Genomic DNA, 14,244 nt, shown 5'->3' on the forward strand with positions numbered 1-14,244 from the left:
CATACAAATAGGAATCAATTTGAACTGTTTAGATTCGTGACAATCAAATAAAAATAACTAAATATGAAGGAATATTTTGAAAGGAACATTTTATGCAGTTCATGAAGAATCAGATACTCCCTTACAAACCCAGACTAGGAGTATCCAGTGGAAACTGGGCATCAAACTTTCAGCAACACCATTAAAATTCAGCTTTTCTTTCCTCTTTTGAGTTCACAACAATTCAGATCAGCTTATGTGGGTGTGTGTTTTTAACAGAGAAAGAACAACTTTTACACCATTCAGTTTCAAATTTTACAGCAAAGGTCTAAAGCTCCAAATATACTTTTCCAGTTTTCCTCATCAAAAATTGTTCTCAAAGAAAAAAGGGTGTGAATGCATGTGGTTTGGGATATGATACATAGTCGGGTCCAGTGAGGCCATTGAAGAAAGTTGGGAGGAAAAAAAAAATCCTTTCACAGTTTTCAATCTCTCTATTTACCAGTCAAGTTCTTTGTTTCCCCTCTATATTGTCTATTGCCTTTGCTTTTGTCTCTCAAAAGGTTCCACTTATTGGGGAATATCTATGTTGTATGCTTCACTACTCTACTGTCATTTTCTTTTGAAATACAAGGATATATGATCCACTGCCATTTGATTCTATGCATTTTGCAATATTTGGTTTGTGGAAAGTACGATACGATGAGTTGGTGAAGCAAGAAAGAGGAAAGGATCCAAAGGTTGAAAATTGATGACCATGAATTCATGATAGAATGACCCAAAGGATGATGATTGTATGGTTGAAGTGTGTCAACAACACAAATGCACCTACCGGTTTGTTACTTGTTAGGCAAATGACCTAACAACAAAATTCTGAAGCGATGATTTTACGTGGCACATACCGTTTATTAATAAAATTATAGATTTTGTCTAATTATTTAATTTATTCTCGTATTATTAAAAATATAAATAATATAGTTTATGGATGTTATAATTAGCTGATCGTATTTCATACGTGTTGAACATGTTATTTTCCCTTCAAAAGCACAAGAATTGAAACTGTTGATCATGATAGAATGAGTACCCCATAGATGATGATTATATAGTTAAAGGTGCATTAAAAGCCTCAATATATTGCATCTACCAATTTGTTAGGCAAATGACCTAACAAAATAGAGTAGCTTCTCCCTTTCAAATCAAACAAGACTAAGGTGAGAGGGATTGTTCCAAGCACGAGTCCATCTCAGATCATCAATTGAAATACATCACTTCATGTCTCACAACTACTAGCAGAAGAGTTGTCTTCCAAATTTTCAGAGGTAGCATTTATTTGGAATTACTTTCCTATATCATCAGTTATTTCATGTGTGATTAATTTTAGTGATTCTTTAGGGTTTAGGTAGAATTATAGTCTTTAATTCTTTATACCCTCAAATTATTTAGTTAAGTACATTGGTGATGATAGTTGATTGTGATGGAACAGTGTTTTTTAAAGAGGAGACCTAAATGAGTAGCTACTATTTGAGATGCTCTTTCTCTTGAGAGCTCTATGTATACAGAACTACACGAAAGAATTATTTTGATTTATGAATTCGCAATAAAGGTAAAGGGATGTTTGCCATCTAATATGAGTAGAAATTATTATACTTCAGGACTATATAGCAGAATTGTCGCACTTTCATTGATGAAAGAACGATGAAATGGGGATGTAAATGGGCAAGGAGCTATTCACTATAGTGGGGGAAACAGTTCTTGAGAATCTGCTCAAATCAAGGTATTTGCTGTAAATACAAAAAGAGCAAAAATTGGAATCACGGCTGGAATTTGAGAATTTTTGAGCTAACAAGGAAGTGAAGGAACTATTGGAAACTACTCTATAAAAGACAAAGAGAATTGACAAGAAACTAATTTAGGATTATATAAAAATCAATAGAGTACGTCTGTGTCTTTAAGATATACAAATAAACTGAATTATTTGAAACTTGGATCTTATAATTACTTCAGACGATGTGTTGGTAGTTTGATATCGATGAGTGGTGGCGTCTTCCAGTTTTTCCTTTGAGTTAGTCCATGGTGTTGTGACATAATCCCACGATGCTGATTAGTCTCTTGGTTTAGAAAGCTGATGAGGATACTGAGTTGATCCTGCCAAAAAACAAAGTGTAAGATAATTGGTGAGATACTGTGTTATAGATGAAATTTTTACCCACAATGTGGATCGAATTTTGAGTTGCCAAACTTGAAATCCCTTTTCAATTTCATAGAACTACTGGCTACCAAAATATTTGTATCTCTTATCTCCATAAGCGATCATTTGTAAGCTAGCAGAAAACAGCTTTGCACTCGATAGTGGTGTTGCAAAGTTTTATCTTTGCTTAAGATAGCTAATAATTTAAGCTTAGTGACAAAGTCCAACACCAACACACTGGTAATGACTCATTTGGACCCAATATAATCAACTGAAAAGGGTCCACAGATTTTGGTGAAAGATCTACCCTGTCCTCATCTTTCAATCCCCAACCCAACACTCACTGCACTATATTAATCCCACAAGGCCAGAACACAAAACATCATTACCCCATTGTAAATTAAATTCACCATCTCACTTACCCAAAGTGGCAACATATTTTTCTCCACCCACCAAAAGTATTGTTCTCTACGTACTTATAGGTTTGTTATACAATAATTTGAACGAACAATAAAGAAAATATAAATTGGTTTGGCAAATTGATGATGTAGCTCTGTAAATGTATCAACTAATGTTTTAGTTACATAATGATAGACCCCAAGTTGTGCAGGAGTTGCGGAGGGTTCTCCTAGTAGTAGGACACTTCTGGTTCAAAATTTAGCCAGTAAATATCATCTCTTCAGATATTTGACCGGCAAAAGTGACCGGCAATCAAATTCATCAAAATTGTTGCAACATGTAGTGAATGATAGCATCTTACTTATGTAATATTTCTGTTATTTAGTCACATTTTAGTAAATATCATTGTTTTCTTTTAAAATGGTTTTGACATATCGGGGTTGTACTTCTTTATAAAATACATTTATGAGTGTTTGACGGCTTCCGTAGAGGCGTGACTCTTCAGCGCATGGTGTTGTATCCACAAAGTTTCAAAGTTAAAACCTTACTTAAGCCACAACAGCCGATTTCAACTACTGCATGCATGAGTTGGTGTTAGTAAATATCATTGTTGATCACATAATTTGCTTTCATCCTCTTGTTCTTGAAATCACAGACTCAATACTAATACAACTTACTCTTCTAATTTCGACAATGTTAGTGTTGCGTGATTCGAAGAAGTCTCCTTGTGATTTCCTTCAAATATTGAAACATGACCCCTAAACGATTCTGAACTGTCAATACATTCGAATATTGTGGAGGTGCTCTAAGGTTGCCCCAGAAATAGCCCTTTCAGAAAAATCAATTATCAAAACAACAAAGCAACCTTTCTTCTCTAAATAAATATAAACAATTAAATCAAAAGAAAAAATAAAATGGTAAAAAGAAAACCCAGAGTGAGAGACCCAACAGCCAAACAGACAACAGTCCAAGACTTCCAACCACTATAACTTCTTCTTCTTCTTCTTCTTCTTCTTCTTCCTCTCTAGTCTTTTCTCACTCTCCAGTCTCACTCACTCCCTCCCTCCATTTCAGGAAACCCCCCAAACACTTCATTTTACTCCCAATAATATAGCCTCTAGCTTATCACCACCCCTCAATGGGCTGCACGGCGTCCAAGCTCGACAACGAGGACACCGTGCGCCGCTGCAAGGAGCGCCGCCGTTTCATGAAAGACGCCGTCTACGCCCGCCACCACCTCGCCGCAGCCCACGCCGACTACTGCCGCTCCCTCCGCCTCACCGGCTCCGCCCTCGTCTCCTTCGCCTCCTTCGAGCCCCTCTCCATCTCCGACCAGACCCCCGCCGTCTTCCTCCACTCCACTACTCATCCCCCTCGTCCCCTCCAAACCCACCCCCTCCCTCCACGTGTCCCTCCCTCCCCGGCCCCCTCCTCTCTCCACCCTCCTCCGCCCCCTCCTCCGCTCTCCCCCACCATCGCCAGCTCCAAGCTCCCCCACATCCTCTCCGACTCCGACCTCTCCTCCTCCCGCCACCACCGCCCTCGCCGGAGACAGCCCCCGCCGCCGGGGCCCAAGCTCCCCCACATCCTCTCCGACACCAGCCCCTCCTCCTCTCCCCGGAGCCACAAGTCCAACTTCACCGCCGGAGGCTTCCCAACGGCTTTTCAGGCGAACTCGACCTACTCCAGCACGCCGTCGCAGGCCTCCTCCATGTGGAACTGGGAGAATTTCTACCCTCCTTCACCTCCAGACTCCGAATTCTTCGACCAGAAAAACCAACACTCTTCCAAACAGTCCCACCACCTCTCCGACGATGGTTCCGACTCCGAACCCGACCCGGAGGCCGAAACCGAGAGATCCGAATACAACTACTTCCACAACGTCCCCAAATCCCAAACCCCCGCCGTCGCCAAAAACCGCCCCTACTCTCAGTCCGAGAACTACGCCGCCTCAGAGAGATCAGAATACGACTTCTTCCTCCACAAAGCTCCGCCCAAGGCTCAGTCGGAGAAGTACGCGCCGTCGGAGAGGGAAGAGGTGCAGTGCAGCGAGTGGGAGGATCACGATCACTACAGCACGACCAGCTCGTCGGAGAACGGAGAGGACGACGATCGGGACTCGAGATCCGAGATGGGGACCCGGTCCAACTTCGACGCGTCGGTTCGGGCCGAGTCCGTGGCGGCGCCGGCACAGGCGATGCCGAAGTACGCGCCGAGCATGAGGTCGGAGGGGTCGGAGGGGAGTACTTACCGGAGCAGTGAAATCTCGAATATGAAAATGGTGGTGAGGCATAAGGACTTGAAGGAGATTGTTGAGGCTATAAAGGAGAATTTCGATAAGGCAGCGGCGGCCGGCGACCAGGTCTCCGAGATGCTCGAGTCCAACCGCGCCCAGCTTAATCGGAGCTTCCGGCAGCTCAAGAGTAATTCTTTAATCTATTACTGCTAGTTTAGTTTTGTTACTATGTTTTCCGAAAGTTACTAATTTAGTTTTGGGAAATTTTCGATTTTTTACAGAGACAGTGTATCACTCAAGTAGTATGCTGAGCACATTGAGCTCGACTTGGTCGTCGAAGCCGCCGCTCTCGGTGAAGTACCGCCTCGACGCGGCGGTGCTGAATGAGCCGGGCGGTCCGAAGAGCCTCTGCTCCACCTTCGAGCGGCTTTTGGCTTGGGAGAAGAAGCTCTATGAGGAAGTCAAGGTAAACTTTCATGAGTAAATTTCATTTCTTTTTTTTTGTTTTTGTCTTAGTGAAAACAAAAGTTACTTGATTTAGTATTGTTAGGGAAATACGCCATGCTTGTTTAGTAGAAAAATACTACTTTTAAGATTAAGAGTTGAGACAAAAGACTAGCCATCAGTGACAGAGTTGATGCTCTGATCCACCGCTGGGTTGACAATAACGTCCAAAGATTTAAGGGACGAAAATGCCCATGCTTTGTGCTGGGTGCATCTTTTGCGATACAGTTTCTGATCTGGACGGTTGTCTTTGCCCAATGTTTAGCATATTTGGGTGTGGATTTGTAATGGTTGTGTGAAAATGACTGATATACCATTGACAGCACCATGTGAGATTGACAAGGACCCCCGGCATTTGCCTTCTGATCTAATCAAGATACTCGTATGGACTAGGACTCTGTGTGTGGACCGACCTGTCTTGGTAGGCTACCCTTTGATGAAAGTGGATACACTTTCTTTTTTAGCTAACCCGGAATGCATTTATTGGCTGGCAAATAGTGACATCTTTGCTAGTGTATCTATTCTTTGTTTTTGTTTTCTTCATCGACTAGAAAAGCTTCTTTCTGCTTAGAGATGCCCTTCTGGGTTCTTCTATGAAGGCATTTGTATTAGTATTTGTAATGTTACGTTTGGAATCTCACTTCCTTTTTGGTTACGGTTTCACAAAGTGTTCTCCTTTTAACATGAATTAAGGAAAGAGCTTGTCTTTGTTAAACACGGCTTTTTAACTAGGCGAAGTTGTTAATATTGTCTATTGGATATATGCGGTACTACTGTTTTGCTTATATATGTGGATTTTAGATTAATTGAATCGATGACTTTAATGAATTTTAGGCTAGAGAAAGTGTCAAGATTGAACATGAGAAGAAGTTGGCATCACTACAAAATCAGGAGTACAAGGGAGAGGACGAAATCAAGCTAGACAAGACCAAGGCTGCAATAAAGAGGCTGCAATCACTCATTATTGTCACTTCTCAGGCCGTCTCAACCACCTCAACTGCCATCACTGATCTTAGAGACTCTGATCTTGTTCCTCAGCTTGTTGAGCTGTGCCATGGGTAAGTCTACTCTGTTTTCACCCTAAACCATTTATCATATTGAATTTGCATACAATTGTTACAAATCCACAAGATTTGAGATTTCTAAGCAGTCAATTGTTTTAAAAAGGAATGCTTCTTAAGAAGGCTCATGGTTAAATCTAGATAGCTATCTGTCTTTTTGACATGGTGGTTGTAAACATTATGAGTCATTGCTCTGCTGGGCCACTCGCTTCTTCCCTTGTAAAACCACATGTGCCTAGTTGTACCGGACTGACCAATTGCGGTGGCCCCAAAAACTTCTTTCCGGTGGTCTTGTTTATTTTCCCCTAATTTGCAGACTGCAGATCCATTTGGGTCAGTAAGTAAGTTATTGTAAGTCAAGTTAGGTGCATTGGACTTTAGCTAAGATATGACCCACAGTTGTCTGTTTCTGGATCCAGGGATTACCTAAGTTTCAAAGATTTCGTTGACGCACTTGGTGCTTGAATTTTGAAGACCTAAATGCCCTAAAGTCCTGCATAGTGTCAGTGCACACTGTTGTATGCGTATTTTTGTTTTCCTTATGAGGTCATTGGCTCTGATGCCTAAAGCTAGTAATTGTTATCCGGAACTGAAACGCAGATATCTGAAAGTGTCCAAAGAATAATTACAATGATTGGCTGTAGATAAGTAATAAATGAATATCAGTAATTAGTTTACTGGTGCAGAGACAATTAAGGGCTTCTTGAAGTCTCTTGACTAATCGGGAGTGGTTTTGTGATTGGATGTGAATGACAACACTCAAAAGTATAGCCCAGAAAGGAAGATGAGAGAAATGTGCTTCTAGTCTTGGTTCTGCATTTACTTTCTTAGCTTGAACTGGACATAGTTATTGCTCTGTGTAGATTGCAGATTTGAGTTCTCTTACCTTATAGGCCAAGTGAAGTGCATTTGTGTAGGTAGAACTTTTATATGTTAGAACTTACTGAAGCTCCAGACTTGCTCATTTATTCTTTTCTTTTTTTGTATAGTACATTCGTTTTTCTATCCACTGACATCTTGGGGAAAAATTAAGGTAGGATTGAATCACAACTTCAAATAAATCCATGAACCCTTATTGGCACCATCTTCCAATGCATTTCCATCATTTATAAGGAATTCTAGGATTCACCAGTTTAATCTTTTGACAAACCTGTCTTGTGGAGTACTGATTCTACATTTATTTTGTGCTTTAGCTTAGTAATCTGTGTTCAAAATGTGTATTTATGTGCTGATGTACTTCATGCAGATTTATGTACATGTGGAGAGCAATGCACCAGTACCATGAAGTCCAGAACAACATCGTACAGCAAGTTAGGGGACTTGTGAACCAGTCATCCAAGGGTGACGCCACCTCAGAACTGCACCGGCAGGCAACTCGTGACCTGGAATCAGCTGTTTCTGCCTGGCACTCCAGCTTTTGCCGCTTAATAAAGTTCAAGCGAGACTTTATCCAGTCTGTTCATGGTTGGTTCAAGCTCAGCCTTCTTCCTGTTAACAATGACACCTTCACTGGAAACAACGAGCCTTCTGCTGAAGTATATTTCTTCTGTGATGAATGGAAGCTTGCACTTGAACGTGTCCCTGATACAGTGGCTTCAGAGGCTATCAAGAGCTTTATCAATGTTGTCCACGTAATCTCCATAAAACAAAGTGAGGAGCTGAAGATAAAAAAACGAACTGAAACTGCATCAAAAGAACTTGAGAAGAAGGCTTCTTCTCTCCGCAACATTGAAAAGAAGTTCTATAATTCATACTCCATGGTTGGTATTGGACTTCCTGATTCAGGGACTGATAACGGGCACGATCTGGGTCTGGATGCTCGTGATCCACTCGCTGAAAAGAAATCCGAACTTGCAACCTCCCAGAGGCGGGTTGAAGAAGAATTGAATAAGCATTCAAAGGCAGTGGAGGTGACTAGAGCAATGACTCTAAACAACCTTCAAACAGGGTTGCCAGGGGTCTTTCAAGCACTGACCAGTTTTTCTGGGTTATTTACTGAGGCACTTGATTCGGTTTGTACTCGTTCCTACTCCATCAACTAGATGTAAAATGAATCATAGTTTTGGTGCCTGTGGTTTTGTGGGTAAGGTGGAAGTTAAATTATAGAGCTGGGATTTTTTTTTGGCCGGGGGCTCATATTGTTACTAGTATTCTTTTTTTTGGGGGGGGGGGGGGGGGGGGGGTTTCAACATGTATATATATGGAGTTTTGTAATTCTTGCAAATCCTTTTTGCTTATGGAAGGAAAGAAAAATGTCTAAAGCTTCTGTACAGGAAACTGCTTAGATTGTTGAAACCCGAGCTTCGCTGTTTTCAGCAATACCAATAATATACGTGCTTTTCTTCACTCTTTTCTTTCTCTAATCTCTTGCCCTTTGAGTTTTTATGTCCTTATGTCGTTCCTTGGTCTAAGAACGGGCATAAATTATCACTGAGATTCTTCTGCAGCAGTTGCTAACTTGATTATATATTGGAGGTTAGGTTAGATTCAGGAGAGAGCATCTAATCTGTTGCCAAAATCCAGACAGTTGACTTAGCCGGCTGCAAACTAGGATCTAGCACTTGCATATCTCCGCTCTAAGCTATTAGTGTGACACTAATCAGAGCATCAGATTATGGTTCACTACACTTTAAATCTAGTTGTTACAAGGGCCAGGCCGCCAGGGTGAGGTCATTTCTTTCGACTTTGATCCAAACTCAAATAAATACCTTCCAGTTTCAATACGTGCGGAATCTACACTAATCGTAAATGGATGATCTCATTTCATAAACTCAATCAAACTCGAAAGCATGTCATATATAGAACTAACCTACACTTAGTAAAATAATTTATACAAATAATACGATGGTAATACTAGCATTCCTGCTCGAGCCAAGGCGCATGAGAAAAAAATGTGTTTGCGCGTGCCTTGTAGTTTCTTTCTTCATAATAAAAGTTATAAACTAAAAATAAGGTTTTACCTCGTAGGTTGGTTGTTACCGCTCTACTCAATCTTCAAAAAGATGGGTAAAGTTCAAAATCTCTCCGATATTTCCCTAAAAAAACGATATATATTAGGAGTAAATAACTTATTTTTTACCGTATCTGCAATATTTCTCTGATAATATAAAATATCTCCGATATTTATAAAATACCTAATATATCTTCTGAAAAATGTCACTTAAATTTTTGTATCTCAATTTGAGGATGTCTCGGACTCTCGGATATGAGTTTTTTGTATTATTAATCATCTCGAGCCTCGAAGGATATCAAAAAGAAGACTAGAAGAGTAGTCCATCAATCGGCTAAATTTTCATTTTTCATAAAATATATCCGAATAAGGAGTAAAGTTTCAAATCTTAACTCTTAAGAGTTAAGTCATATTAGTGACAAGTGCTCTCCTTAACCTTGAGGGAATCCAAAATAAAGGGTCACATAGTAGTCTCATAAATATCATAAGAGGATATCCATAATTTCATGAAGTAAACTATCAATTTGGTTATTATATTTAGTGTCACAACCCCGAAATGTCAAATGATAGAAATTCGAATTCGAAACCATGAAAAATCTAAAATAATCTCAAATATATTGAAATCATCTTATAGCAACAGTGTATCGAAACTGAGTTCAAAGTAAAACTCAGTCGACTTGAATAATACATCACCAATTTATACACTCAAGTATTAAAACAATTGGAAATGTAATATTCACTCGATCCTCACCACAAACAGAAGAGGGAAACCCTCAGTAATCCCTCGAGTAAGCTCTTCGAGCCTGCTAATTCCCACCTGCAGAATTATCCCATACACCATCGATTTGGTGTACCAGGATTGTAAACACAAACCCGGTAAGCTTTTCAGCCCGTATGAGTAAACCAACATTTAAACATACATCACATACAAAGGAAAAGTAACAATAACATTTTTAAAACATGTGTACTCATGAGACCCGGGCAGCCCACCTGGTTACCCCTCATGCAGTACAACGACAGACAGACTAGAGCTCTAACTGATCATAATCAATACTCAGCCAAGGCTTGGTTCCCGATTTAAATGTCATCACCGTCCGAAGACCATAAAACATTTTAACAAGACTCAATGTTAAAACCACGTACAATATAGCAATCCATGAATGTTTATATACTACAACCAAGTGACTCTTGCACAACAATATATAACAAGTCACGCCAATAATCCATTATACCGGAAGGTACATTATCTCCCCTTCCGGTCACATCCGCCACAATTAATCGAAACAAAAAAATTTCATAATTTAAACAAAAAAAAACCGTAACGTTATATAATATAGCAAACCATATATATGTATTGTATTTACCATTTTTGTACAGATACACAACTCACTATATTATATCGACGTCACAGTTCACTTATTTAAAGAAATCATAAATACAAGTCACTGCCAAGGTTAGACTTGTCATAGTGAGATTTACTCACCTTATTTCTTGCGTGCAACTTCTACGACACCAAGAGAGATTCCCTCACTCGTTTTGTCGGCAACCTAGTAGCATAACAACGTGTTTAGAAAATGACCCGCATAACGACAAGTCAATAATAAATACAATCGAAGGCACTACTCACGAAACACTGTTCTGAAACACTGTTCACTGGCTGCCACAAATGGCCGCGCATGGGTTCACGCGCTGCTCGCAGACAGCCGTGCGTGGGGTTCACGCGCTGCCCAAGGCAGCCGCGCGTGACCTCACTCGCAGCTCTAAAATCCACCCATTTTTCCACCTACATCAACCTACGGCCTAATACCTTCTGAGCCACTGGAAAGTCAACTCTTGAGCCACTGGAAACATAACGTTTCAACCTTAATTTCCGAAATTACTTTCATTTCTTAATGACAACAATGAGAAGGTGTAGAATGTGAATTTACTTGAACTAATAAGCGTAATAATTTACCAGACATTACGAGGAATGAAACTCGAAAAATTCGGGATATTACATTCTACCTCCCCCCTTAAAAGAATTTCGTCCTGAAATTCAAGTACTTTACTCAACAAACAATTGCAGATACCATGTCCTCATATCTGACTTTAGCTCCCAAGAGGCATCTCCCTCATCATGGTGACTCCACAAAACCTTAACCAACTCCACCTCTTTCCTACGAAGCTTCTTTGTCGACCTATCCAAGATACGAACCGGCTCGGCAACAAAGGTGGCGTTCTCCTTCACCTTGATGGAGTTGTGGTCAATCACATGTGACTCATCTGGTACATACTTCCTCAACATGGAAATGTGAAAGATGTTGTGAACACCAGACATGCTCGTAGGTAAAGCTAGCTGATAGGCTTAATCTCCTACCTTCTCAAGAATCTCGAAAAGCCCAACATACCTCAGAGCTAACTTTCCATTCTTGCTAAATCTCACCACACCCTTCATAGGAGAGACCTTTAGGAACACATGATCACCAATCTCAAACTCGACATGTCTCCTTTTTAAGTCTGCATAGCTCTTCTATCTACTATGGGCTATTCGGATCCTATCTCGAATAATCATGATCTTCTCCGAAGTATCCTGAACAACCTTAGGACAATTAGCCATTCATCACCAACTTCGGCCCAACAAATAGGTGTTCCACATGGTCTACCGTAAAGAGCCTCATAAGGTGTCATGCCGATGCTAGAATGGTAACTATTGTTGTAGGCAAACTCAATCAACCTCAGGTGATCCTCCCAACTTCCCTTAAAATCAAGAACACAAGCTCTCAACATATCCTCCATCACCTGATTCACCCGTCATGTCAGCCTATCAGTTTGAGGATGAAATGTTGTACTCATATCTAAGGTAGTACCCAAAGCTTTCCGTAAACTACCCCATAATTTCGAAGTGAAACGTGCATCTCGATTAGAAACAATAGAGCAGGTGCACCATGAAGTCTCACTATCTCATCTACATATAACTTCCTTAACACACCCACTGAGTACTTCATCGATACCGGAAGAAAGTGTGCCGAATTCGTCAATCGATCAACAATCACACATACTGCATCGTGACCCTTCCTGGACTTAGGCAATACTGTCACAAAGTCCATAGAAATTAGCTCACTTCCAAAGAGGAATAGGCAATGGCTTCAACATGTCAGTGGGTCGCGGATGCTCTGCCTTCACTTGCTGACAAGTAACGCACTTTGATATGAACTCAGCCATGTCTTTCTTCATCCCATTATACCAGAATTGCCTACAGAGGTCTTTATACATCTTGGTGCTCCCTGGGTACACTTTATAACGAGATCGATGTGCTACATGAAAGACCTCCTCCTTGAGATCTGCACAATCTGGAACACACAATCTTTTCCTAAACCTCAAACTTCCATCAGATCTAATTCTCCACTTGGATGGACATTCATCAAGCGAATCTGCCAACCTAGCTCGTGAGAACCTATCTTGTGTCTGACCTTGAATGATCCTTGAAATTAGTGTAGGCTGCATTGAAACACTACCAAGAACGATCGTTGGTTCTCCTCCTGATTGCACAAGATCAAACTCTCAAGCATAAGTCATTCCTGAACCATGAGAGAAGCTATCATACCCCTTGGCCTCCTACTCAAGTCATCGGCAACAACATTTGCCTTTCCAAGATGATACTCCAAAGTGAAGTCATAATCCTTAAAGAGTTTCATCCATCTCTTCTGCTTCATGTTCAACTCCTTATATGAGAACGTGTACTTCAAACTCTTATAATCAGAAAAGAGTTGAAATTTCTCACCATACAAGTAATGCCTTCAAATCTTTAAGGCAAAAACAACTGCAGCAAGCTCCAGGTCGTGAGTGGGGTAGTTCTTCTCATGAACCTTCAACTGTCTAGAGCCATAAGCAACCACACCTCCATGCTGCATCAACACACAACCTAAGCCTTGATGCGAAGCATCGCTATAAATGACATAACCACCCCCACTAGTGGGAATTGTCAACACTCGAGCCGTAGTCAATCTAGTCTTTAGTTCGTTGAAGGCCTTCTCACATGTTTTTGTCCACATAAACTGAACATCTTTCTTGGTCAACTTGGTCAAAGGCGAAGCAATACTAGAAAACACTTCAATGAATCTCCGGTAGTAACCTGCCAACCTAAGGAAACAACGAATCTCTGTAGGATTCTTTGGACGACTCCAACTCTTCACTACCTCCACCTTTGATGGATCTACTAACACGCCATCCTTCGAGACCACATGACCAAGGAACTTAACTTCCTACTTCCAAAACTCACACTTCTCAAGTTTGGCATACAACCTTACTTCCTTTAGAGTTTGCATCACAATTTTTAGATGTATCACATGCTCATCTTGGGACTTTGAGTATATCAGGATATCATCAATGAACACTACTACAAACTCATCTAAGTATTGGCTAAATATTTGGTTCATCAAACTCATAAAAACGATAAGAGCATTTTTCAGACCAAAGGGCATGACAACAAACTCATAGTGTCCATACCTGGTCCTGAAAGCCGTCTTAGGGATATCCTCCTCCTTCACCCTGAGTTGATGGTAATCAGATCTCAGATCAATCTTAGAGAATACCGTATCCCCCCTAAGCTGATCGAACAAGTCATCAATCCTAGACAAAAGATACATATTCTTGATGGTTAGCTTGTTCAATTCCTTAGAGTCCACACACAACCGCAGTGAACCATCATTCTTCTTCACGAACAACACCGGCGCACCCCAAGGTGAGACACTAGGAGCTCTAATGAACCCTTGGTCCAATAAACCATCTATTTGCACATTCGACTCCTTAAGTTCGTTCTGTCCCATCCTATAAGGTGCGTTCGACACAGGTGTTGTACCGGGTACAACATCAATGCAGAAATCAACAACTCTCTGATGAGGTAAACTCGGTATCTCCTGAAACACCTCACTATACTCAGACACCACAA

The 14,244-nt window shown here is 40.8% G+C and overlaps 1 protein-coding gene across 1 annotated transcript; it reads left to right on the plus strand.

The window, feature by feature from the left end:
• The first annotated feature begins 3,561 nt into the window (after positions 1-3,561).
• LOC126803409 (nitrate regulatory gene2 protein-like) lies at positions 3,562-8,527 on the plus strand. The gene is made up of 4 exons (XM_050531216.1): positions 3,562-4,989; positions 5,084-5,268; positions 6,141-6,364; positions 7,614-8,527. The coding sequence occupies exons 1-4, from the start codon at positions 3,705-3,707 to the stop codon at positions 8,407-8,409; spliced, it is 2,490 nt and encodes an 829-aa protein (XP_050387173.1). The 5' UTR covers positions 3,562-3,704; the 3' UTR covers positions 8,410-8,527.
• Positions 8,528-14,244: the final 5,717 nt, after the last annotated feature.

The sequence above is a fragment of the Argentina anserina genome, chromosome 7, assembly GCF_933775445.1.
Source record: "Argentina anserina chromosome 7, drPotAnse1.1, whole genome shotgun sequence".
Taxonomy (NCBI): Eukaryota; Viridiplantae; Streptophyta; class Magnoliopsida; order Rosales; family Rosaceae; genus Argentina; species Argentina anserina.